The sequence below is a fragment of the Pectinophora gossypiella genome, chromosome Z, assembly GCF_024362695.1.
Source record: "Pectinophora gossypiella chromosome Z, ilPecGoss1.1, whole genome shotgun sequence".
NCBI lineage: Eukaryota > Metazoa > Arthropoda > Insecta > Lepidoptera > Gelechiidae > Pectinophora > Pectinophora gossypiella.
In genome coordinates, this window is record NC_065433.1 from 16,674,082 (window position 1) to 16,699,465 (window position 25,384).

At 34.9% G+C, this 25,384-nt stretch overlaps 2 protein-coding genes across 9 annotated transcripts; both read right to left on the reverse strand.

Annotated features, from left to right (window-relative positions):
* Window positions 1–5,951: 5,951 nt before the first annotated feature.
* LOC126380019 (protein angel homolog 1) lies at window positions 5,952–15,030 on the reverse strand. Of its 7 annotated transcripts, none has more exons than XM_050029096.1 (11): window positions 14,819–15,030; window positions 13,435–13,520; window positions 13,043–13,336; window positions 12,812–12,954; window positions 12,571–12,728; window positions 12,322–12,486; window positions 11,251–11,462; window positions 11,081–11,170; window positions 9,796–9,916; window positions 8,670–8,884; window positions 5,952–8,245 (listed from the first exon to the last, which is right to left on the reverse strand). In XM_050029096.1, the coding sequence occupies exons 3-11, from the start codon at window positions 13,099–13,101 to the stop codon at window positions 8,092–8,094; spliced, it is 1,317 nt and encodes a 438-aa protein (XP_049885053.1). In that variant the 5' UTR covers window positions 13,102–13,336; window positions 13,435–13,520; window positions 14,819–15,030; the 3' UTR covers window positions 5,952–8,091. The 7 variants fall into 7 exon arrangements, with proteins under 7 accessions (XP_049885053.1, XP_049885054.1, XP_049885056.1 ...); XM_050029097.1 differs by having other exon boundaries at window positions 13,043–13,345; XM_050029099.1 differs by having other exon boundaries at window positions 14,924–15,027.
* A 3,832-nt stretch (window positions 15,031–18,862) lies between these two features.
* On the reverse strand, window positions 18,863–25,384 carry LOC126380020 (uncharacterized). Of its 2 annotated transcripts, none has more exons than XM_050029101.1 (4): window positions 24,483–25,384; window positions 24,140–24,392; window positions 23,408–23,536; window positions 18,863–22,715 (listed from the first exon to the last, which is right to left on the reverse strand). In XM_050029101.1, the coding sequence occupies exon 4, from the start codon at window positions 20,528–20,530 to the stop codon at window positions 19,076–19,078; it is 1,455 nt and encodes a 484-aa protein (XP_049885058.1). In that variant the 5' UTR covers window positions 20,531–22,715; window positions 23,408–23,536; window positions 24,140–24,392; window positions 24,483–25,384; the 3' UTR covers window positions 18,863–19,075. The 2 variants fall into 2 exon arrangements, with proteins under 2 accessions (XP_049885058.1, XP_049885059.1); XM_050029102.1 differs by having other exon boundaries at window positions 24,483–24,882.

Below are 25,384 nucleotides of genomic sequence, written 5' to 3' on the forward strand. Positions count from 1 at the left end.
CTGGCTCTAAATCAAATACTTTCTAGATCGGTTTATCTGTAGACTTACAAACTTTCCACTTATTCTGAAGTGCATTTGAGTTATTTCAATCAAAAGGAAAAACACATCTTCAAAAATCTCCAACGGCTATGGTTTTAACTTGATTATAATATCATAGTTAACGATACTGTAGTTGTATACATACATACCTATTTGGTGTCATAGCATATTATGGATGTTGTCGATGTTTTAATCAGTGTTTACATAAATAAGCAATCTACATTATAATTATTAAAATAAATGTGGGCTTTTATTGAAAACAGTGAAATAGATATCTGGTAAGATCATGAACTGTGTATTTCGGCTACAGTCTAAAACTCTTTTGTCAATTAAATATCGAATATATGCCAATTTTAGTTCACTTTTGGAACTCAAAAGAATCGAAATTATATGAATGACGTGTTTATATTATAGTGTTATATTGGAGTTAATTTTATTCAGATCTAGAGAGCGCATATATACTCATCAAAGAAAGTAGGAGTCCCGCTCGCGCGCGCGTTATACGTTACATCGGACTACCGAGGCTGTTGCTGCGACTTGTTAGACTCTACTATTATATTGATTGTAAATTATTGTGTCACTGCTGCAAAACTAATTGATTTTCCTATGAGTACAGCACACGGGTCCATATGACTGATAATGTTAAAATATATTACAAGTATAAAAGGCAAGAATGGAAACCACAACCGCTAATGATAAATTAAATAAAAACGTTGGCATGTGCCAACAGATATTTGATATATTTCATATATAAATCAGCATGAAAGCTGCAACGATTGTCATTTATTATGCTATAACGATGCCAACTATTTATTTAATTATATTACGGAATGTAAATTATGTATATTTTAATTTTAATAAAATATAATAAAACGTGGACTGAAAGCACGTAGGCCCATGTCGGCAGATAAGCATGTGCTGCTGTGCAATAAGCATAAAGAGCAACGATAATATGTAGTGAAGTTACAGCCGAAACTTTTTAAGAGAATGGGTCTACCTCAGTCCAGGTTTTACTGAATGTGAGTGCTCGATATGTGATTTGGAACGAAATATCAAAATGTAAAGCGATCACTGTTATATATGTATACAGAATGTTACTCGTACAATATATTGAATAATAAACTCTTATTGGCCAAAATTGTAGTCATGCAACGTTCATTAAGGTGTATTATAATTTCGCTCAGTATTATTAGTTATTACATCAGAAGAGTACGTAGCGTGTGTAGAGATGCGGGATATTTTTGCATGGGCCCGGTGCAACCACTAACATAATATTTATTTACTTATAAAAACTCCACCACACAAAGCTAAACTTATGTTACAAAATTGAAAAGTTTATTGAAGAAATTATAGTAGATAGATAAACCCACATAGATTTCGCTGAGGAAATCACGTTTTTCTATTTACTTGAGTAATATCAATCTTGTAGTTAGGATGGAGTTGGCAAATTTTAAATTTATTAAGAAGTCTGAAAATGTCCGTTATGTGTAACAGACTGTATTTAATATGGTCTTTAGGAGACAATTGTAATCAGTAATTATATCTGTAAATTAAATTCAATTTGATTTAAGATTTATAGTTAGGTGATATCTGCAATCTAGCGGTGTGTGGTATCTAAATTGATTTTAGATATGTTTGCTTCGATTATTTCGGCTAAGGGACGAGTGGTAACGCGACGAAAGCATGAATTCCGAAATCTTAATTGGGACCTGCCTCTTTATGTTCCACTCTGTCAAAGTATGTGCCACGTTAGTCCATAGCTGCTTCGACGCGTGTCTATACGCTTGATTCCAACGTAGTCGTTGTGACGTCTACCAACGAAGGCCGATTTTAGCTAGTTTGAAATTACTATTTTCTATTTTAGGTAAATGAAGCCATGTTTCAAAATAGCTAAAAAAAAAAGCACCGGCTTCTTTGACTTTTCCATAAAAATTATATTGATTTTAGTTTGTTACATTGTCCGCTTAGTTTATTATATCACGCGCTGTACGACAATGTAACAAATTGTAATAACTTTGTCAATGTAGTTATAATTTCCCTTTTTATCGCCCCCTCTCCGTCCAGATTGAAGCGTGTTCATATATTGGATATAAAATCAATTGAATATCATATTTAAATTAATATTGGTAAATGTTATGAAAAAAATTGTGTTATCTATTATGCGTAACGTTTTTGGTCCCTATTTAATAATTTAGTTTAAATCATATTTAGGTAACAAAAAGTCCACATTCATTTTTCCGATACCGTGACTAAAATTAGATTTACCTACTGACGTAAAAAATATATAGGAATTTAATCCACTGGCTGTTTGGCTTATGTTATCGTATCGCATCGTATAGGTCCTGAAGCTATTAAAATAACGAAAGACACGAACAATGGTATTTAAGATAATATAACTAATTTATGAACTTGGTTCAGGATCAATATGATAATGTCATGTTTAAGTTTGATTGACAATTTGATAATCTAACAATAAATCGAGTTACGCTAAAACTTTGCTACGAGCTTAATGATTATTTCAATTTAAATATTAACACTATTTTTATTCAATCACCTAAGATACGATAGGGTTAAAATGAGCGAACTCTTTAGGTACATAATTACTTATCCTCTTACAAAATACATAACATTTAAATAAGGATTTATAATATTAAGAGCTTTTTGACTAGTATACTTACAAAAAAAACATGAGATCTTATGAAATAATCTGAATTTTTCGCGATAATTTATTATATTTAATGTCCATCCAGTATTATTAGATAAATAGGTATAATGGTCAAAGAACCATATTCTAGCTCCTATAGTACGTTTAATGTAACATAGGTTCACTAATTGGCCAATGTATTTATAATCCTTAAGTACAAAATTTCCTTTCATTTTGGTCCTAGGCTACGGCATCAGTACCTTATCTCTCAGTATGCATGACGGGTTGCTCCAATGTTCCTTTATTCATAAGAATCTTGTAACCTGCAACACCGATTTAAATTCCCGTTATTATATCGAGGAGCACTACATCAAAAGGTGATGTAATCCAACGTAAACCACAACAAGTTATTATCATACGATGTTGCTGTAGGATGCGCACTTGTTTAATACGAATGAGGAATAATTAAAAAAACTAGTAAACCATCAAAGAAAACAAACTCATTAAAAAACTATGAATGTAAAATCAGTATCTAGGTACCACCCATGACTAAGGCACCTTCTTTTTGTAAAAGGAGGCAGATTTTTCATCGTTACTGCCATACAAATACGGACGGGAACAATATATGAAAATAATCACTCAAAATGTTAACGTGCTGTTGAACAGCCTCGTTGATAATCTTTAGGTGAACAATGTACCTACTATTGTAGTATCGGAGCAACACGTCATTTTCCACAATGAGCAAGATTTCGGAATTCAACAGCTCAAGCGTTCCATTCCTATAAACATACCTATGTATACTTCGTGTACATTTTAGTGAAATTCAATTCGTAGTCCTGTGTATGTCGGAAATTATGTTTTAATCACGAATAAGTTATTTTAATAATAGAAGTAGCAAAATAATAAGTGTGTCGATATCTCTATAGTATTGTAAAATGAATCCTAATTGTCATCCCACCAAAGTCTATTTGTTATTATTTGTACTAAGCGAGCTGGCACCACGATGAGCGATGACTGCCTCCTCAAGCCAGTTTCCATTTTTTTAGAGTTAAACAAGACGTCAACTACGTCAATTATTGGTTAACACGTCAAGCGTTACTGTGTTGTAAAGGAACGCAAGTCAAGTGGAATAATGTAAGTAAAGAGAAGGCAGAGGATCCTTGATACAATACTGTATAGATGTTACTGAATGTTGAGAACTGTTTGGTATGATGATCCCGCTGATAGTGATCTACACTGTAAATGTTCGAACACATTTTACCACATAGTGTAAATAATTTTCAAAGCACTACAGTCGGTGATCGTTTTTTTTTTAAATAGAAATGTGAAAGTTGCTACGGCATTTGGCAGGTTTTTAAGGTAATGTGGCTCTTCACGTTCATGACAAAAATGATCTAATTATATAAATTAAACTATTAAATCGCGCTTTATCGTGGAGCCAATATCAGCCATTTTTTTCAGAAAAGCAAATTTGTTGCTGGTGTGTAGTACTATACAATCTTTTGATGATATTTCAAATACTGACTATATTCGATATAAACAGTAACCAAGCATCAAATTTACTAGTCTGAATATACAATAAACTAATCTTTCCGAGAAAATTGGGGACAGTGTTTGGACGATAAACTGCATTGTTCAAAGTACAAAGGCTCACATTCGAAAAACAAAGTATGTCAATACCTCACTCCAATACAACTAAACATTCGTCCAAATGAACCTGTACCCATGACCACTCGCTTACAATATGATATCCCTTGTATGTATGAAGCTTTTCCAGTTTTTATACTTGAGTTTTATCAGTGCTAAGCTGTACGAATTATCTTTCCTTTTTCGTATAAGTTGTAAATCGAAAATTGTATAAATGATTCAATAAAGTGAAAATGATGTTTTATTTCGTAGGTAACCGACTAGACCTCTTACCTTTAAGCTTCAAATTAAATATACGAGGTGGTCCATAGATTTCATAACCACTAAGTATGTATATTTACTATGTCAGAGTCAAACTATGGACGGTCCTGTATAGGCACCCATGTAACATAACATATGTATTATAAGCGTATCTGTTATTTTAGCTACAGCCGGCGACTACGGTGGAATTCCGTGGAGCGTCTCGCACGAGGGCACGCTCGCTTGCGTGTTAGTTTCGAAATACTCTGAGCACCGCCCGGTGATCACACGCGCGGCTATCGGCGGGCGCACGGAACAGGCGTACTTACTGCACGTGTTCGAGCGGGCGGGCTTGTTCTACTGTTTGAAATAAAGCGGTTTAACGCACGGCCTCAGGCTTTCGACCTATGTAATGCACCAATTAAAAAAAAATATGATGATATTTTCTTATGAAAAGGCATTATAGTCATGAAGTCTTCAGCAATCGTAAGTTACCTATGATGCACCTGTACCATAAATGAGATAGGATATAAGAATACCTTAGCACCAGGCCACATCTGTTTGCACTGCGCACTTACTTTTATATATAACACATATGCGCAATGTCAAATTACAAGGTTACTTTTTTAGATGAATTGCTTCGATGTGGTCTTTTAACCCCCACGTATTAATTAAAGGCACCTGTTTTAATATGTACATCTCTTGAAAACAGAGGTATTGCGATCTCTACACGAATATCGAAATATCCATTATGACGACTATCGCTACAAACTGTGAGACTAACTTCTCGCGCCTATTACGTATCTTGTACTTGGAGCGTAAGGGCAAACGTGCAGATTAACAAGATTAAGAAAGGTAGGTTTACATTGCCAGTAAAGTGTCCAGTTACTTCGCACAGTTTGTACTTATGATAGTGTAGTTTATTATATCTATCTCGGAGTAGCCGTGGTAGCCCAGTCGGTAGAGCGCTTAACTCTTTAATTTGAGATTGCAGGGTGAAGGAAAACATCGTGAGGAGACCCACATTCCCGAGAAATGTATTTCAAAGGTACGTGACCTAGCCTATATTGGGATAGTTTACCCTTCGCGGGTTGGAAGGTCAGTCAGGCAGTCGCTTCTGTAAAAAACCGGACCTGTCAAATCGTCAGGTTAGGTAAGCGGACACCGTGAAAAATGGGATAACGCTAGAGAGGTGATGATTATATCTATCTTGGAACGAATATCAGGAGCGGCTACGGGTTGTCTTATTGATAACTTGTTGCGCTGCTCACCCTAATGAGGATTCTGACGTGATTAAATATACCTATGTAGGTGTGTATGTACTTATTAGTTACTTTGAAGGTACTCTAAATGTCAAACCACAATAATTGATATAGCAATATTATGTTTCATCATCATTGTATTTCCAAAATTATACCAAAATATATATTAATGTAGGACACAATTAAACATAAACAATTATTTCTTCTCTATACATGAATATAATTAAAATGGAAAATCTAAGAATATCGCGATTAAATTAGTCGCGCCGCTCAGTTATACTGTCAACGACGTAAGAAAATCTTTGAATGTATTACTAAATTGAATATACTGATCCACTTGCGGACGTTGTCTATGTGGTTGCTACACGACACAACCTATTAAGCAACAATTGATAACCTATTAGGCAACAATTAACGCAGTCAACTCGCATTTATGTACATATTATACAAATCTAATACCAACGGCCTCAATGTCATACTTATGTGCCCTATCGCACATATTATTGCCTATAAACAAAAGTTACTTGTTATTACTGTTATAATTTATACACAAAATTTTAAATAAAGAAGGCTATTGGATTGTCAATATAGTAAGACAGAAAGCACCTTTGCAACAGCGGATTATTAATTAGTTACGTAAGCTGCAGTTAGTTCCGATACCTAACAATTCGATAATACTAGAACAATTATGATTGCTGATTGAATATAATGTATGAATACTATCAGTTCGGCATTTAAATGTGTACTATTTTGCTATAAGGCAACGTAGAATGCTCAGTTTTAATCCTTTTGTTGTAAATATTATAAGATATATAGGTATTTCTGTCAAGGTAACACTATATTATTAACGAGAAACCTGTAGGTATGACAAAACCACATTACTCGTTTATAAAACAGGCGTATACAGGGTGACCCAGAGGTTCATGTTCAAAATAAAAAATTAGACAGATCATTTGCTAACAGAAACCCCCCATGTTCAGCGATTATTAATACATATAACATCAAATATTAATTCAAATATCTCTGACTTCCAATCTTTGAGGGCCAATTACTTCGTTTTTTGCCCCTATTAGAAGTTACTTTTATTAAGTTTCTAAAAGCCTCTTAAATGGAGCAGTCATTAGAAATACTTTCAGGGTTCATGACAACCTCATGTGTTTATTATTCTTCGGCGAGGTTTCAGCAATGGTAACAATTTTGATCAAATTCTCACTTTGACTTCGAATAAGTTTTTTTATCTTTGATTCGGCAAAATTTTTTATCTAGTGGTCCACTTTCTTAAAATTATTATTAAGAAAGAAATGGCGACAAAATAATGATGAGAAAATGTTGAAAAAGGTACAAAATAGATCATATCTTCTAAACCTAAAATATTCGCTGATCATAAATGGGAGGGGGAGATGCTTCTGGTAGCCAATGAGTCCCTCATTCTAATGTTTCATTTTGAAAGTGAACCTTTGGGCCCCTCTGTATAATACATAATAAATTATACATAATTATAATACGTATCATCATGTTTTGGGTGCGAACATTTAAGTTATTCATCGCAATGTACAGGTTTAGAACTTTATTACAAATATAATAGTAAGTACACTGTTCACCAAGGGAAGAAAGTGACCGAATACCAACGAGAGTGTAGTTTGAGCTTCTTACACACAAGTTGGGAATTGTACTTTCTCCCGAGTGATACCTAGTGCTTTATACTACATCTACAAGGAAAATAACGTTTGTTTATACTCAATTAATTTCATATTAAGAACAATATGGCGAGACTTGTATATAAAACCTCTTAAGGTAAGCTTCTAATGATGTTGTCAAAAAAATAAAAAGCAAAAAGATGGAGGTAAATTTAGTTTTTCATACACTTTCTCTTCCCTTTTATTTGTATAACTTCCCCTTTTTCAAAAAAGGTAAAAGGCATTTTCCGATTAGATGTAGTATAAAAATCCTATCGTAGATGGGCTATAATTCTATTTATTCTACCTTCTATAGTAACGAAAATAATTTTAGATCCTTATTTCACGTACCACGACCCGTAATCAGCTATATTTGTCTAATCTTTAGTACACCTTTCCGTTATATGTTACCACACGCTATTACAATATTAATATTATTAGTTTTAGACGCACTAATGAATCAATAAAACTTGAAATATACAATAAGGTAATTTCGGATCTGACTATCTACTCCGTCAGGTTGCCATTAAACTGTATCTTTACCTAATCGTATATAGCGGAAGACTAACTACATAGAGAGAATTTATAAAGAGGACTTGCGTGACTTTAATTCAAAGACAGCAGCTAATGCGAGATGATCGGAACCGTAAGCGTCGTTGGGTAACTTGCCCAGGGTATCACATTCATCAGCCGTAGGAAGGCGGAGACGCTCTACAAGCTTCAAAGTACTGCAATAGCTGAAATTAGAAAAATCGGACTTTTTATTAACGACGTTATGACATAAAATTACATAGTGCCTACCAAATGTCATTGCATAAAAATATGAAATAATCCTTTCCTTGACGTTGGCAGAATCATCGTTTCTAAACGATGCAGCCATAAACTTTAAAAAGTGAAGTGAAGTGAAATAATCCTAATATTGTATAATCCTGAAAATCCCGGGTTTAACGAAAATTATCCCGGGATTATTGGGACTGAAATAGGTGCGGGATCCCGGGATTGATATCTGTCAGAAACTGAAACATTTACTCGTAGACCGCTGATGGGCCCTTCTCCGTTTCATCTGGTTACGAGGGTAAACGCAACAAGGAATTGTTAGGAATATAATCCCTAAACAGTGATAAAGATAGTGAAAGATATCTTTAATAGCAATAAAATTACCTGAAATAAATATAGTCGACAGTTATCCAAAAATCCTGGAACGTAGTAGCTTCTTGGCAGCCGTCGGGTTTATATTTATTGTAAGTGGATTTAAGGTTGAGAGAGTGGCTGACTAGCCCACTGTTGAAAAGTTCGCTGTATGCATTGTGGTTGGGGGACACACGGCATAAGTCACTCGGCCCCGGGGTGCTTTCTCGGTAGTCTGTATTGTGAATCTGTGAAAAAAATACAAATAAAATTTACCGCACTTTTACTGCTGCTTGGGGATCGAACTTTTCTGACGTAGGGCCGGTGGTCTCATCTGGCGGATTATAGCAAACGGCGGCGCATATGAACGAACTATACAGAGTGTTAGTGATATCGTAACGAATACTGAAAGGGTTGATTCAGACCATGATTCTGAGTTAATATCAAGTGGAATTTTCCGTTGCAAAAGTATGGAAATGAAAATAATAAAAAAAACATGTATTATCCGACAGGAAATTCCACTTGATATCGACTCAGAATCATGGTCTGAATCATCCCTCTCAGTATTCGTTACGATGTCAAAAACACCCTGTATAAACAAAAAAAAAGATAACCCCTATCCCAAATTATGACACCCCATTAGTAGGAATAGAAGAATGAGGTTGGAAAGGCCCTAACGCGCATTTTGTAAGAGAAGAGCCCCTCTATCGCTGCTTCAACCCCACTCTCTTTCACTACTATTCTTGCAAACAGATAACTACAATAGCTCTACTGCTTTACAGATTCCATGTCTACTTTACCGACAATGTAAATATATTTTATGTGATAGGCTGCAATTTATCATTACTTTTCGTAAGATACTGCATACATAAGTTTTTATTTTCATAAATAGCCGATCATACTAAGGTTTTCAGCTTTCCTGTGATAAGGACAAATCTCCTTGCAGGATAGTCGATATTTGGCTTTTTTCCTTGAAGGTTCTAATACACAAGATGACCTTTTAACATATTTCCGCGGAGCTCCGTGGGTCGTAAATTTTGCGAATTTGTGAAGTGTAAAGTTGAAGTATGAACTATTTGCTAATACTTGTATACCGCGCGTGGCCTGCTCCCTTGGCCTTTATAACCTCTTTCTTTTATTCCGTGGTTGAAATAAATACCTTTGTCATGCAAAAGTCAGTCACTCGACCTTGCTGTCTGTTAAGATAAACAGATAAATGCTGACAATTGTCTGTTACTCCTATGTTCTTCCAGTCAGATGTATCCCGAAATGGCCTTGTACTGAAATAGATATCACATTCAAGTATTCATTATTTAAATATAATTAGGTATATTAAACGAGGGAAGTTAGATACATGTAACTTTTTCAATTTGTTTTTCTTAATCTTTATAATCTATCTACTCTTTTCTTCCATAGTACATGTAGTAGTTTAACTATTGATATTTATTTTACTATATATGTATATTATTATTATATAGTTTATATACTCGTAAGTGTATATATATATATCGTAGAATCTTATTTTTATATGTAGGTACAAGTATTCCTCTGCCGCAATGTCTCATTATGACTCCTATACCCGAAGTTTATCTGGAAGAGATTCCTTCTTAGCAATAAGGCCGCCTATTCTACTCGTTTCATTTCTCTTTTGCTTTGCATTATATGTGCAACAAAGTATTTGTTATCTTATATTATGTTATAGCTAATATATGTAAATATACAGGGTGTTAGTGATGTCGTAACGAAAACTGAGGGATGATTCAGACCCTGATTCTGAGGTGGTATCAAGTGGAAACTTAAAATAATTAAAAAAGAACACTGCTAGCGTTTGAGCACGAGCCTGCGCGGTGGCAACGCAGTTCATCGCAAAAATCTCAGAAATTATGTGATGTATCGCATTGGATTACTTGTTCTTTGTATACAGATAATTGAATGTGCATTTGTCATTGTCTTAAAATTAGGCCCGGGACGATCATCATTATCTCCATAGCGTTGTCCCGTTTTCACCGAGTTCGTTTACTCAACCTAAAGAATTGACTGGTATAACATAACATCATAGCATTACGCCTGTTTCCCCGAAGGGATAGGTATAGGTGTCCAATATACCCACTCCTGAGTCAAGTATGTTTAAGTCCCATGTAGAATCTCATGTATGTAGAAGGGATAACCAGCCCAATAAGGTTGGGGCCTTGGGGCACATACGTCCGAAACATATCTCTCGGAAATATGGGTTTCCTTACGATGTTTTACTTCACCGCTAGACAAATGATAATCATTTATGAACCAAACGCATTCGAAAACATTCGATTTTTTTTAGGCCAGTACTGGGATTCGAACCCGCGACCTGACAGTAAGAGTCAAGCGTTCTTCCAGCTACCACAGCTCCTTTAAGTTGCTATAAAATAATACGTATCAAAATTATTTACAACGCAATGCATTATTACCTGACACGTCCCCTATCTAAAAGCTTTATGACTGCACTGTCGGGAGTCGAATTGAAGTCTCCAGTTAAAATTATAGGCAAGTGACCCGTTCTGAAAAACAGTAGCTAAATTATGACTTAACTCAAATGTAACTAAAACCAAAAAACAATATTGTAAAACCGTTTACATACTCTCGTCCATCGTTGTAGAAAGCAAATCTGTCTAATTCTGCTAGAAGCAACTGTATTTGCGCCAACCTCACGTCTGTCCTTTGCGGATTGTACAAGAGGTGTGTTGTGGCGATTACTATAGGCGGCCCGTAGTAATTCCTGGGCATCAATTTCACCATCACGCCGATGTTATCGCGGTTCAAAATTGGTAACGCCGGCTGATAGTATTCAACCTGCAATAATACGACATCAAAATAGCAACCTACACCTTTCATTACAACGAAAGTGCAATACATCCCAAATGCACTACAGCATATTGGCGAACTAAATATTATACGTCATAGTTATACCCCTTACAAAATGCGCGAGGTTCGTATAGTGGGTACAGAAAATATTCCTGTACAACGTCCGACAGTAAGCCATGAAAAGGGTCAGCTAAACTTGATCTGAACACCGGGTGGAATTTCCTGGCCAATATAGGTATTACTACCTCGCATTGCCAGTACACTGCATTTCTTGTCCATATCATCGTTACCATTAACTAACGCTTTAGATAACAGTCGTTAAAATTATCTTACAGAGCAGTAAAATAGTGGGTTTTTAATTATTTTCCACATTAATTACACCTATTATACGATTATACAACAATGTATCAAAGCTATACTCGTATTACACCTAAAGTTGAAAAAGTGAGAATAGATGCGAACCAACTTTAAAGATTCAAAAACCTCACACAAAAATGAAATCGCTGTTTCGGCTAAAGTAACATAGCTATATATACAATCCTGTTATGCGCAATAATATGCTTCATTTTTAATATTTCGCAATAAGCATTTGAAAGACACGAAAATCGCTTTAGAAATACTTATATTTCGCCATGTAATTCTGATCTACATCGCAACTCTTAGGTACTATTTGCGAACCAACTTTGGACGTAGCGTCGAGACGTGATTTTTGTATGATGGTACCGAGGCAATGTGGACATACTATACTAAACTTATAACGTCATCGGTGCGAGGTGCAAAGTTGACTAGCAGGAGTTGCAGCAGCAACAGCAACCAAGAACAGGTAAAGAAATAAAGGAAAACTTACAGTGACCTGGTCCCACAAGTCAAATAGCGACTGCTTGAAGTAGATAGCACAACCATCATGTCGGTGACCCGTTTTTTGTTTGAATACTCCATAATATCCGATTTTTTCAAACTTTGAATAAAAGGAATTTAGATGCGAAGCTTGTACTTCTTGTAAGCATAATATCTGAAAATACAAAAAAAAATTATAGGGAGTTTCAAATATATTATTTGTATTATAATTATGAACAATAAACAGAAAATCTCTTACATCTGGTGCTAGCTTTACAATTTCATCGTATAGTCTTGCAGCTCTAACTTTCCATGTGAGATTATGTGGGACACAATCTGTGTACAAATATGGGTGACACTCCAGTAAGTACTGAGCCAACACGTTGTACGATAATATCTTAAACTTGAAGGAATTTCCTTAAAATGAATATATCATACATTAGATTTAATCAATGAACCATAAGAAAAACAAAACTGTAACACAATCTCAGTAGACAAACCATCACTGGCGTCAGGTTTCTTCAGGATTTGTTCCCAAACACGAAAATTTGGTGGTATGGGACAGGGTTCCTTTTTATTAGCTGTAGACCCAGAATCACCCAGTGGTTTTTTCCACCTACCAGGGCTGCTACCTTCTGATGTACTGGAAATAATACATTGCTTATAGTGCCTTTTCAATGTTTTACATTCTACAATAATGCATGAATTTCAAATATATGAACAATGCTTACATTTCAAATTGTCCTCCATAGCTAACATGATTCAGAGTAGGCTGCAGTGACTCACTCATTTGCTTGGATTTTTTTGATTCATTAGAACTTTTATTTAGTCTTTTGAGATAAAATCTTTTTTTTATATTTGCATAAAATCTTAATTGTTGGCCAGTATCAATAAATGGTGTAGCAAAAGAGGGATGTGGATGATTCTCTAAATTATGACATGTGTGTCTTGGGTTTGTCAAATGTGAGAAAGTTTTCACATGTGCCCTGTTATAATGTCTATTCTCACATGTGAACTTGAGATATCTGCAAAAACTGTTGGTCAATTTCAGCATATCTTTAAATATATAAAATACTTAGCATAATTATTATTATCACTAGACTAACGATAAGAGTCTACACACATGCATTAAATATTTTCAACATCTCCATGAGCATAAGAAATACTTTTGAAATATGTTGCATGGATTTTGCTCTTCAATGTTGTTTCCTAAAACAAAAAAGCAATATAAATAACAAGTGATAATTTCAGAAGTAGGTACCTTTACAACATTACATTACATATAAAATGTGGATGGTATTTTGTTGATTACTGAATCAACTAACCACTGGGTTAATTTTGATTTACCTACTTTGAATAAAACAATTGGCTTAATAGATCAAAATAATTGTGCTTAACGCCCAGATTTCGATCAGAAATTCATAAGACTGATAACTGCTGACACTAAGTCTCTTAATTAAAAATATAATCATATTTTTTTTCTTCCAAAGTAGGTAGACGGTTTTTGTTAAATTAGACTAAAGTGGAACACACTCAATTAGTAAAATACTGTTCACTCTAGCTTTCCATACAACAGCTTGGGCTTTTCTCCTAGCCATTCAATATAATGCATCAGGTCAAATGTGTCGAGATTGGGCAGTGTAATAGTACATAGGGTGCATGGGGCCATAATTTTGCCATACATTTTATACCTACACTTGATGCATTGGGCCCAATAGGTTGGGTAGTGTAATAAGGCCTATATCCTTATCTGATCCAATTCTGTGCATAAAACAAAATAGTTTTGATCTGCATAAACCATTGCAGCCATTAATCACATCCCAATGTGAAATGATGAAAAATACACACATGTACGCTTGTACATGCAGGAAGCCATTTTAAAGTATTTGTTACCCATTTACAAATGTGTGATGTGTTTAATGTGAATCTAAGCCATATGACGAATGTCCCAGCAAAGTTTAGTAATGCAGCAATGTACTTTTATGTTAAATAGGTAGGTATGTTTAATAATGTTTTTTATATCAATCAAAGACAACATTTACACTGCAAATGTGATAAGCAAGTGATAAGGATGGATGCTATCAAGATTTGTCTATAAACATCTATTTTCTAAATTCATAAAGTAATTAAGTGTAATATAATTTTAGTTATACCTACATAGATTTGTATTTTATTGCTTAACTATAGAGTTATTTTGTATAATAACTCACTGAATAATATAAAAATTAGAATTCACATAATTTGTTCTATTTTTATGTCTCCAAAGTAGGTATAGTTATATTTTACTAAATCAGCAATACAAAATTTCATTCACGCCTCCCGCCAAAATTTTCCTTGCCTTGATGTAAAATAGGTAAAATTAGAGGTATTATGTAACAATAACATCTATATCCGACAAATATAGAAGATAATAAAATAAAATAAGACTTAATAAAGAATTTACTCGAGTTCTGTTTGATAACCAAATAGTTATCGAAGGTCTATAGTAACAATCAAAATGAACTTACATGCATTCAAAGAAAGCCATTTTATTTATTTGAAAAACAAAGAGCAAAAACCATGATGTTATATAAAATCTATCTACTAAAATTCATCTTTGTTGACCCACCGACCTCTCATAGAAACAGAACTTGAACAGAAAAATGTATTATATTGTGATGAATGGATCTGAGACAAACGTGAGTGACGGATGAAGGTCCGTGGCTCTATGGTATCTGAGAGGTATTTTTTTTTATAAACAGTGATGCGTAGTTTTTGAATATCAAGCGTGAAATGTGAATATCATGTAGCTTGTAGCTAGTACCTCTAATATTATACTTACACACTACCACACTGTTACATTTTTTTTTTTTTTTTGGTTATTTTGTCCGTAGGACAGGCAAAGGGATCATAGCCCATACAGCCAAGTCATGTGTTATATTTATTTATATATTTTTCGTTATAAAATTCATAGAAGGTTTAAACCAAGTCTGGCGTATTTTTACAAAATTAAGGCCGAAGCCAATTCTTAGTTTGATTTCAGAATTAAGGCCGAAGCCATGTCTTAGTTTGTTTTAAAAATTAAGGCCGAAGCCAAGTCTTATATTATTTTCAAATTAAGGCCGAAGCCAAGTCTTAATTTGTTTTCAAATTAAGGCCGAAGCCAAGTCTTTAATTGTTTTCAAATTAAGGCCGAAGCCAAGTCTTATATTGTTTTCAAAATTAAGGCCGAAGCCAAGTCTTATATTATTTTCAAATTAAGGCCGAAGCCAAGTCTTAGTTTGTTTTCAAATTAAGGCCGAAGCCAAGTCTTTAATTGTTTTCAAATTAAGGCCGAAGCCAAGTCTTATATTGTTTTCAAAATTAAGGCCGAAGCCAAGTCTTAGTTTGTCTTCAAAATTAAGGCCGAAGCCAAGTCTTAGTTTGTTTTCAAAATTAAGGCCGAAACCATGTCTTATATTGTTTTCCAAATTAAGGCCGAAGCCAAGTCTTAGTTTGTTTTCAAAATTAAGGCCGAAGCCAAGTCACAAAATCATAAGTCAATAACAACTACAAGTAATCAAGAAAGACGAAGGGTAAAATCCAAGACTAAAACACTAAAACAAACAAAACAAAACGTATGTCGGTTGACATCTGTCAACACAACATTGAAACAAAAACAAAAGATACACAAAAGAAAAGAAAGTCAAAACGTAAAAAAGAACACAAATATATTCAAATTCAAGGTATTTCAAAGCAATAATCAAAAAGAAAGAAAGAATGTTTAGACAATCAAATATCTCCAAAAGTTGCTAAAACAAATTCATAGAGGGGCTTATAACAGTCCCTGTTTTTGAGAAGTTGCTGAAGGGAGAGCGGGATTTCTTCAGCTGTACGATATATGTTCAGGAGGCGGTCTATGAGAAGCAATCTGGGAAGAGTGAAACTACTGCAATCAAAGAAAAGATGTTGCAAAGTCTGATCAGCAGAGTTACAGAAATCACAAGTAGGTGATGTGAGAATTTTGATTCTATTTAAGTGGGCATTAAAACGGCAATGTCCTAGTCTAAGACGACATATAATTGAATAAAATTTTCTACCGGGGTACAGAGTACCTTTTGTAAACCATGGTGTTGATAAACTATTATTAATTTCGGCATACCATTTGCCTTTAGTTTGAATAATTTCCTGCCATGTTTCATTAAATTCATTTTTCAACTTTGTCCTGACAATAGCTACGATGTCAGAATCAGGAACTAAAACATTTTTAATGGGGTGAGACTGGGAACTATTTGTTATGGATCTGGCAAGAAAGTCTGCTTGCTCATTACCAACCACACCAATGTGTGACGGTGTCCAAGTCAATATTATATTTTTATTGTTTATTGACAGATTTTTATATTTTTCCCTTATGTCATAGATTATGTAGTTGGTATTACTAGTAAGGTTGGGATTATTAAGAGCTTGAAGAACACTCATACAATCTGAAACTATTAGCCACTTGTTGCCATCCTGAGACTCAATATAATCTAAAGCTATTAGAATAGCCAAACATTCAGCTGTATAGCTACTGACAAATGAAGGCAGTTTATACCCATGTCCCCCCTTAGCATGGGCATCATAAATTGCAGCAGAAACAGATTTGCTATTTTTGGCACCGTCAGTATAAACCTGATGATGATCAGACCAACCATTCAAAAAAGAATATACCTCTTCCTTACATTTCAAAGATGAATTTATATCAATTTTCATTGGAAAGAATTTAGAATCAAAAGAGTTCTCATAGCAAGGCCATAAAGAACTTGAATACAAATTAAAATCTTTTTGTAAATTTATAATTTCAGGCAGAAGCTGCCCAAGGGAACCAAAATATGAGCTACTAATTCTTGAGGAAGAAGACTGCAACTTCAGAAGCAAAGGATGATTTTTAATAGAAGAAATTTTCAATAGAAACTTAAAGATGAGATATTTGAACCTGCTTAACAAAGGAGGTACATTACATTCCACCTGCATCGATATGATGGGGGTGGAGCACATTGCACCAAGAATAATTCGTAAACAACGATTCTGGATCTTTTCTAATTTTTCAACAAATTTATTTACACTAGAAAAGCAAAAAAAAGCATATTCAAAATGACTCCTTACAATAGATTTATAAAGAATCAATAAAATTTTGGGATCTGCACCCCAGTAGGTACCAGTTAAAGATTTTAATATATTACAGGATTTGGATGCACGAGTTGTTAAGCAATCGACATATTTTTCAAACTTAAAATTATGCTGAAATAAAACACCCAAAAACTTAACTGTATTATCAACAGGCAGCAATCTATTATTATAATAAAGTTTAACACTTGACGTTTTAACCATTTTTTTAGAAAAGATAACTACTTTACTTTTGTCAGTGCTGATCTCTAAACCAAGACTTTCAAAATAAGTCTGCAAGTTTAAGAGAGCAGCATTAAGTTTCCCTAGAATATCAGGCAACTCAGTACCAGAACAATACACAGCCAAGTCATCAGCAAATTGTAAATTTTGAGTTTCACTGCCTAAAACTAAATTTAATTTATGAATATACAGTATGAACAACAATGGGCTTAAAATCCCACCTTGAGATACTCCTTTGAAGGAATTTCTAGGACCAATTAACTGATTATCATGTTTAATAAAGATTTTTCGACCATGCAAGAAATTAAATATCCAATTAATTATTTTTCCAGGCAGCTGCAATGAAGACAGAACAGTTGTTAAAATATCCAAATTAACATTATTAAAAGCGCCAACAACATCGAAGAAAATACAACCCAAAATCTGATCACGAGACAGAGCATCACGGACATCCAGACAAAAGTGACTCAGGCTTTCCCGCGCCGACCGCCCTCGACGAAAGCCAAATTGATTAGCTGGTAAGATACTATTGCTTTCAATGAAGAATTCCAAACGCTGTTTAATCAGTTGTTCAGCTATTTTACCAACACAAGAACTTAGTGTTATAGGACGATATGAATCAGCATGGCTACTATCCTTTCCTGGTTTTAAAATAGGCACTATACAATCTGTCTTCCATTGTTCAGGGATTAAGCCGTTTTGCCACAGATAATTTAGTAAATTCAAGAATAATAACATACTGGATGGATTTAGTAATTTAAGCATTTTGTATGACACCCAATCCAGGCCACATGCTGTATCCTTACGAGATCTTAAGGCTGATTTTAATTCTTCAATAGAAAAGACTGTTGCCAGAAAAGAATTCGTGGAACTTAATAATATATTAAAGTGATTGTTGTCAGACAATTTTTCAGCTGTGTCAGGAGTATACTTGCGCAAAAACTGAAATACCCAGGCTTGACTAGAAAACTCACTGTGTGTTGAAAAGGTTTTATTAAATTTCCTAGTTTTAGACCAAATTAGTTTCATTGGTGTTAGTCTGGAAATAGATATACAAAAATTTTCCCATGACGATTTACGTTCCTGCTTTAATGTGCGTTTTTTAAGGGCTTGCGCTCGCTTGAAGTTAATAAAAGTATTGTGCCCTACATATATATTTTAAAGTCCTTCCGGTAGCTTGATGAGGGCAACATAAAAAACAGGCGATTTATAGAATCACGATATATTTATTTTATGGCACGAAAAATCTTACACCATTTTATAACATTGAGTTTTTCTTAACTAACCATAGACAATCCAAAAAACTATTATAATATAAAAATATTTATGGTTGACTTGGTCATAAACATATTGGGCACAGCCACAAGATAGGTATAGTACCAGAAACATTTTTTAAATACAATGCTTAAACAATAAACTTAATTATAATCTATAGGTAATGGCGAAACTTTCATTACACTAGTTCTAACAATGAACCCCTTAGCTGTTTTTACATCTAAAGCTCTAACTAAGTTATCCCTCCCCGGTATGACATTTACAATTCGTCCAACAGGCCAACTTAACGGTGATATAGAATCAGACCTCAGTAGTACCATAGTACCTTTCTGCAAGTTTGGCTGTTGATTTTGCCATTTAGGACGGCTCTGTAACATAACTAAATATTGTTTATGCCACTGACGCCAAAACGTCTGTTGCATTTGCGTACACTGACGCCAAAAGCTAAGCTTTCCTACATTTACATCCATTAAATTTAATTCTGGATATGAGGTGAACGGAGCACCAGTGAGGAAGTGTGCAGGTGTAAGGTAAGTCATGTCATTACAGTCCCTTGACAAGGGCGTCAATGGGCGAGAATTTAAGATACTTTCAATTTGTACAAGCACCGTGTACAATTCCTCAAAAGTGAGTACCGCATTTCCAATTACACGTTTCATGTGGTATTTAACGCTTTTAACTCCTGCCTCCCACAGACCACCAAATACTGGGCTATAAGAAGGAATAAAATTGAATGTAATCCTTTCAGAGGTACCATATTCTAATACCTTGTTTTGGTGTCCTGTGGAATTCAGTAGATTATACAATTCCCTTAGTACATTATCTGCACCTTTGTAGTAACTTCCATTGTCACAATATACTTTCGTAGGCTTATTTCTACGACTTATAAATCTTTTAAAACATGACAAAAATGTATTAGTTGTCATATCCGACGCTAATTCAATGTGAATAGCTTTTGTAATAAAGCATATAAAAATCACTACATAGGCTTTTGTTATGACAGGATTTCTTATTCTAGTTTGCTTTACATTGAAAGGCCCGGCATAATCGGTGCCTACAATTTGGAATGGACGAGTAACGTTAACACGATCAAGCGGTAGAGATCCCATGAGTTGACTGGAAGATTCGGCCTTAAGTCTGAAACATATTACACATTTGTGTAGCACAGCCTTTATTTCTCTGTTAGCATTGATCAGCCAATATCGCTCGTACAAACTACTGAGAGTTAACCTTTGACCTGCATGCTTAAGCCTTATATGCTCATTGTAAATTATTAATTTAGTCAAAGTTGAAGATTTAGCCAGAATAATGGGGTGTTTCTGTTCAAATGACAGATTTGTGTTTTGTAAACGACCACCCACTCTAAGAAGTCCATAACCATCAATAAATGGACTTAAACTGCCTAAGGAAGATTTTAAATGAACTTTAGACTCAATATCCTTCAATTCTTTTTCAAAATGTTTACTTTGATCAATTTTTATTAAATCATGCAGAGCAAAAGTCATCTCATCAGGGCATAAATGACCTTGTTTCTTATTGACATTAGTCTTTTTACAATTAAATATGAATCGCTTAGTATAAGCCATAATACGGGTCATTTTATTCAAATTAGAATATTTATGGAGAAAATCATGAAAATAATTATCTCTATGACAAACATTACAAGAAGCTGAAGGCTTTTTTATTTCAAGTAGTTCGTTTTCTGAAGTATTTACTTGTGATATGCAATGCACATAGTCAGCATTATGCAAGTATTGTGGACCATGAAACCACAATGGATGTTCCTTCAGCTGGTCTGGCTCAACACCACGTGATAGACAATCAGCTGGGTTTTCAGTTGTGCTTACATAGTGCCACTGAAAATTACTTGATAATTGTTTAATCTTATCTACCCTGTTAGCAACATAAACTGAGTTTCACAGGTTCAATTTCAATCCAAGACAAAACTATTTTGGAATCTATTTACAAATGTGTATTAATATTATTATATTTTAATGATAAAGTATCATATACTTTTCTTGTCAACATGGCTAATAGCAAAGCACTGTTGAGCTCAAGTCTAGGAACGGTTAAATTCTTGTCTTTAGGGTTAATACGAGACTTTGAACATAAAAGATTAACAATCACATTACCATCAAAGCCAATTACTCTTAAATATAGACAGCATCCATGAGCAATATTCGAGGCATCTGCATAACCGACAAGTTCCATTTTTATACAAGATTGTAAGTTAATATTCCTAGGCACAGAAATACAAGACATGCGCATTAAACCTTTTGTAAAGTCAATAAACTTTTTATTTAAATTATCAGGTAATACATCATCCCATTTTAAGTTTTCCGACCAGACTTGTTGCATCAAATATTTAGCCTGCACTAAGATAGGCCCTACTAGACCCAATGGGTCGAAAAATTTACTGACAAAACTTAACATTTGCCGTTTTGTGTAGGTTTTTTGGCTCTGAACTACAGGGCATTGCATATTGAGAGTATCAGAGTCAACATTATAAGTCAAACCTAAAGTTTTTACATAAGAGTTTGTTTTATCAAAATTTTTATTATTTAACTGGTGAAGTTCAACAGGTATATCATCAATAAGATTACTATTATTAGAGCACCACTTGTGCAAAGAAAAACTAGCTAATCCTAAAAGCTCTACAAGTTGCCTTTTCATCTCAAGAAGCTCAGAGAGATCATTAGATCCACACTGAATGTCATCAACGTAGCTTAAATATTTGAGAACAAATGAAGCTAAAGGATATTGATCCTTATATCTATCAGCTAACTCGATTAGACAACGAGTAGCCAGAAAGGCAGAGCTTTTTAACCCGTAAGTTACAGTTTGCAGTTGCAAACACTGCAAGGGATCATGAGGTGATTCGCGCCAGAGAATATTTTGCAAGCAGCAATACTTATTATCCAACATTATTCCACGGTACATAGCTTTAATGTCACAAAGTAAAACGAATTTGAAAGTCCTAAACAGTGTTAAAATGTCAAAAAGATCATTTTGTACTACGGGCCCGTTCAACATGATATCATTTAAGCAAATATTTTTGTTAGTAAGCATGCTTGCGTCAAAGACAGCTCGAACAGGTGTAGTTTTACTATTAGGGTTTATAACAGGATGGTGGGGTAAATAATACACATTTCCAGCTTTAGAATCGTAGTTTGAAATATCATAAAGTTTTGCATGTCCCTGTTGAATATATTCATTCATGAATTTATTGTACTGCTGATGCAAGTTCTCATCCCTAGAAAACCGTTTTTCCAGATTGTAAAATCTCTGCAGTGCACGCGAAAATGAGTCACCTAATTCAATATATTCTAATTCAAGTTTTAATGGAAGTGCCACATAAAACTTTTTATCAATAAGTTGTACAGAGTGCTGAAAACATTCCTCAGCTAATTGCTGTTCAGTTGTACCTTCTTTAAAATTATTAGGCACTTGTTCACATTCCCAGAATTTTGGGATGGTGTTATTGAGATCATTTAAATGATCATATTGTAAATTACAATTATTATTAATACAAATATTAAGATTATCTGACTGATCATTTTGCAATTTGCAGTTATTAAACTTATCACAAATGTTATGATCATCTAGCAGATCATTTTGTAATTTAAGGTTATCATAAATGTTACCTTGAACTGTTACACAAAAGTTTGACGAGGATACCTGGCCTGCAGATACAGGCAGGCTGCCTGCGACAACATAACCGAAGCTCGTGTTAACCAGGAAGGGCCCCGTTGGTGTTAGCGGCAGCGACTCGCGTTGGAGAACCTGGAAAAATACGTCGGCTCCTAGAAGCAACAATATCTCCCCAGTTTTATTGAAGCTTTTGTCGGCAAGGCGGGCATGAGATGGTATATTGAATCCCTTTATGTCAAAACTCTGTTGTGGCAATTCACAAGTAATGTTTTTTGTTACAAGGCATGACACATTTAATTTAAAATCGTTTATAGACGAATAAACAGAAATATCTGCTTTTTTATGCATGATGTTAGTGCCTTGAATGACCCCAGTAATAATCTGGTTAGTTGGGGATATATTACAGTCAATTTTACTGGCTAACTTTTCAGAGACAAAAGACACTTGACTGCCTGTATCTAATAAAGCTCGTGCATGAATAAATTTCCCATTTTTGTCGATTAGACGTACCACTGCAGTAGGCAGCACCACGCCTCTCGCTTGGGAGGTGCTCGACATCACCACAGCACTATTATCGGTGTTAGTAGGCATTGTAGCAGCAGCATTGCTGGCCTCGGTCAGTTTAGTTTGCACCATGTGCAGAAGCGTGTTATGCCTGCCCTGGCATGCAGAGCATTTTATGCGCAGTGTACATTTCCCACGATGTGAATTAAGGCAAAGCACACACAGGTTGTTCTTCTTTATCAATTCACTCTTGTCTTTGTCAGAAGAGAGTTTAAATAAGGCACACTCATATAACTTATGTGATTTCTGACAGTACTTACATGAAGTCGAGGCTGCTACAAAGCTGGCAGACTTGCCAGGCTTACCACCTTTAGAAGTGCCTGCTGAGTCAGCTGCGGATGAGTACATTTTCTCACCGCTGGTATTCTCCATGGCAAGCGCTCGCTTTTCTAGAAATTCAAGAAACTCCTTTAGAGAAGGCACTTCCTTTTCATCCCTTTCCAAATGAAAACCCCTGTTAGAATAGGCATCAATTTTTCTGGACAAGATATTAACAAGCAGAGCGTCCCACTGGTCAACAGGCAAGTTTAAGTTCTTTAATGCTGCAATATGAAGGTTAACATTGGATATAAGAGACCTTATATTCTGTGCTGTGCATTTATTAAAGGCAGGTAAGTCGAGCAAGGTATTAATGTGATGGTTCACTATCATTGGCACGTTATTATATCTTTTATCTAGAAGATCTAATGCTGACAAATAGTTTTGGTCAGTCAGTGGCAGGTTTTTAATTAAATCAAGTGCTTCCCCTGCTAAAAATGTGGTCAAATAATATAACTTTTGACATAAACTTAAATTGGAATCCGCATGTATAACCGCCTTAAACATGTTGATGAAAGGGGTATAGTCCACTACATTTTTTCCATCAAATGTTTTAATATTTATTTGCGGTAATTTTTTAAAATCGAAATTATTCGGTTTGGGCGGATCTGTAGCGCAATGTTTACGCGATTTTATTGCAAGATCGATCGAAGCAATAGAATTATAGTACTTACTTTCATACTCTTCCGGGTTTTCCTTGTCATCTGGATTAAGGAATAGAATTTCCTTGTTGTATTTCTCGTACTCCTTGAGTATCTCGACGAGTCGTGTACGTTTTTCCTGGAGCAATTCTAGTGATGCGGTTTCTAAACCCGACGCACAGAAACGTTCTATACGTGTAAGACATGACTTCACGTACCCGCGCTCACTTATAAGCCTTTTAAGCTTGTCGGAATCGTCCGGCAGCGTCATCTTGTATGTAAAAACCTATACAAAAGGACAAATGCAAGTACGTAAAAAAATAATTTCCACGTTATGAATTGCAGGTAAATACTTAATGCAACAAGTCTTACGTACAGTGTCGTCGTATGCAGGAACCTTTTTACAACAATTTGCAGTTATTTTTATTACTAATACTTTAACTTTTACCATAAAAATTATAATTACACGAAAATGATAATGGCGGCGCACGCGTCCTTCACAAGTAGAAATAGTGGAAAATGAAACAGCGCGACAATATGGCCGCGGCGTAGGCGCTTCGTGTCTCGTCGGCAATCGTCGGGAATCTTCGGAAGCAACGGGATTGGTCGAACACCTGTCTGTTGTCTGTGACCCACCTTGAAAACGTTCCGATACACGTACCAAAAACCGGTAATGACTGCAACTGTAGTAAATTCTGCTAACTCCGGCAGGAAAAAAAATAGAAATTAAAAAAATGACAGGAAGTACGTCACGACGTTTTCTGTCTTCTTTTTTTTCTTTTTCTTACGAAGAAATGCACTCGATGCGTCGCAAAATGGCGGACGCTGTATGAAGAGTATGAAATGCCGCGGTCGAATATTACGCGAACACTTGACAGCAATTTCTTTCACGTTCGAATCCTCGTCGTGGCTTTCTTCTACAAATGGCTTCTCAAAGCCTTCACGCACGGTGTAATCTGGCCGCGACGTCGTATTTAAAGGTGTATTATAGATACACACGAACAGTCACAGCGAAGTTATTTATTCACCGGCGCACTTTTCACTTTAACAATTTTACGGATCGAAGGACCATTTTTATGTGCCCTACATATATATTTTAAAGTCCTTCCGGTAGCTTGATGAGGGCAACATAAAAAACAGGCGATTTATAGAATCACGATATATTTATTTTATGGCACGAAAAATCTTACACCATTTTATAACATTGAGTTTTTCTTAACTAACCATAGACAATCCAAAAAACTATTATAATATAAAAATATTTATGGTTGACTTGGT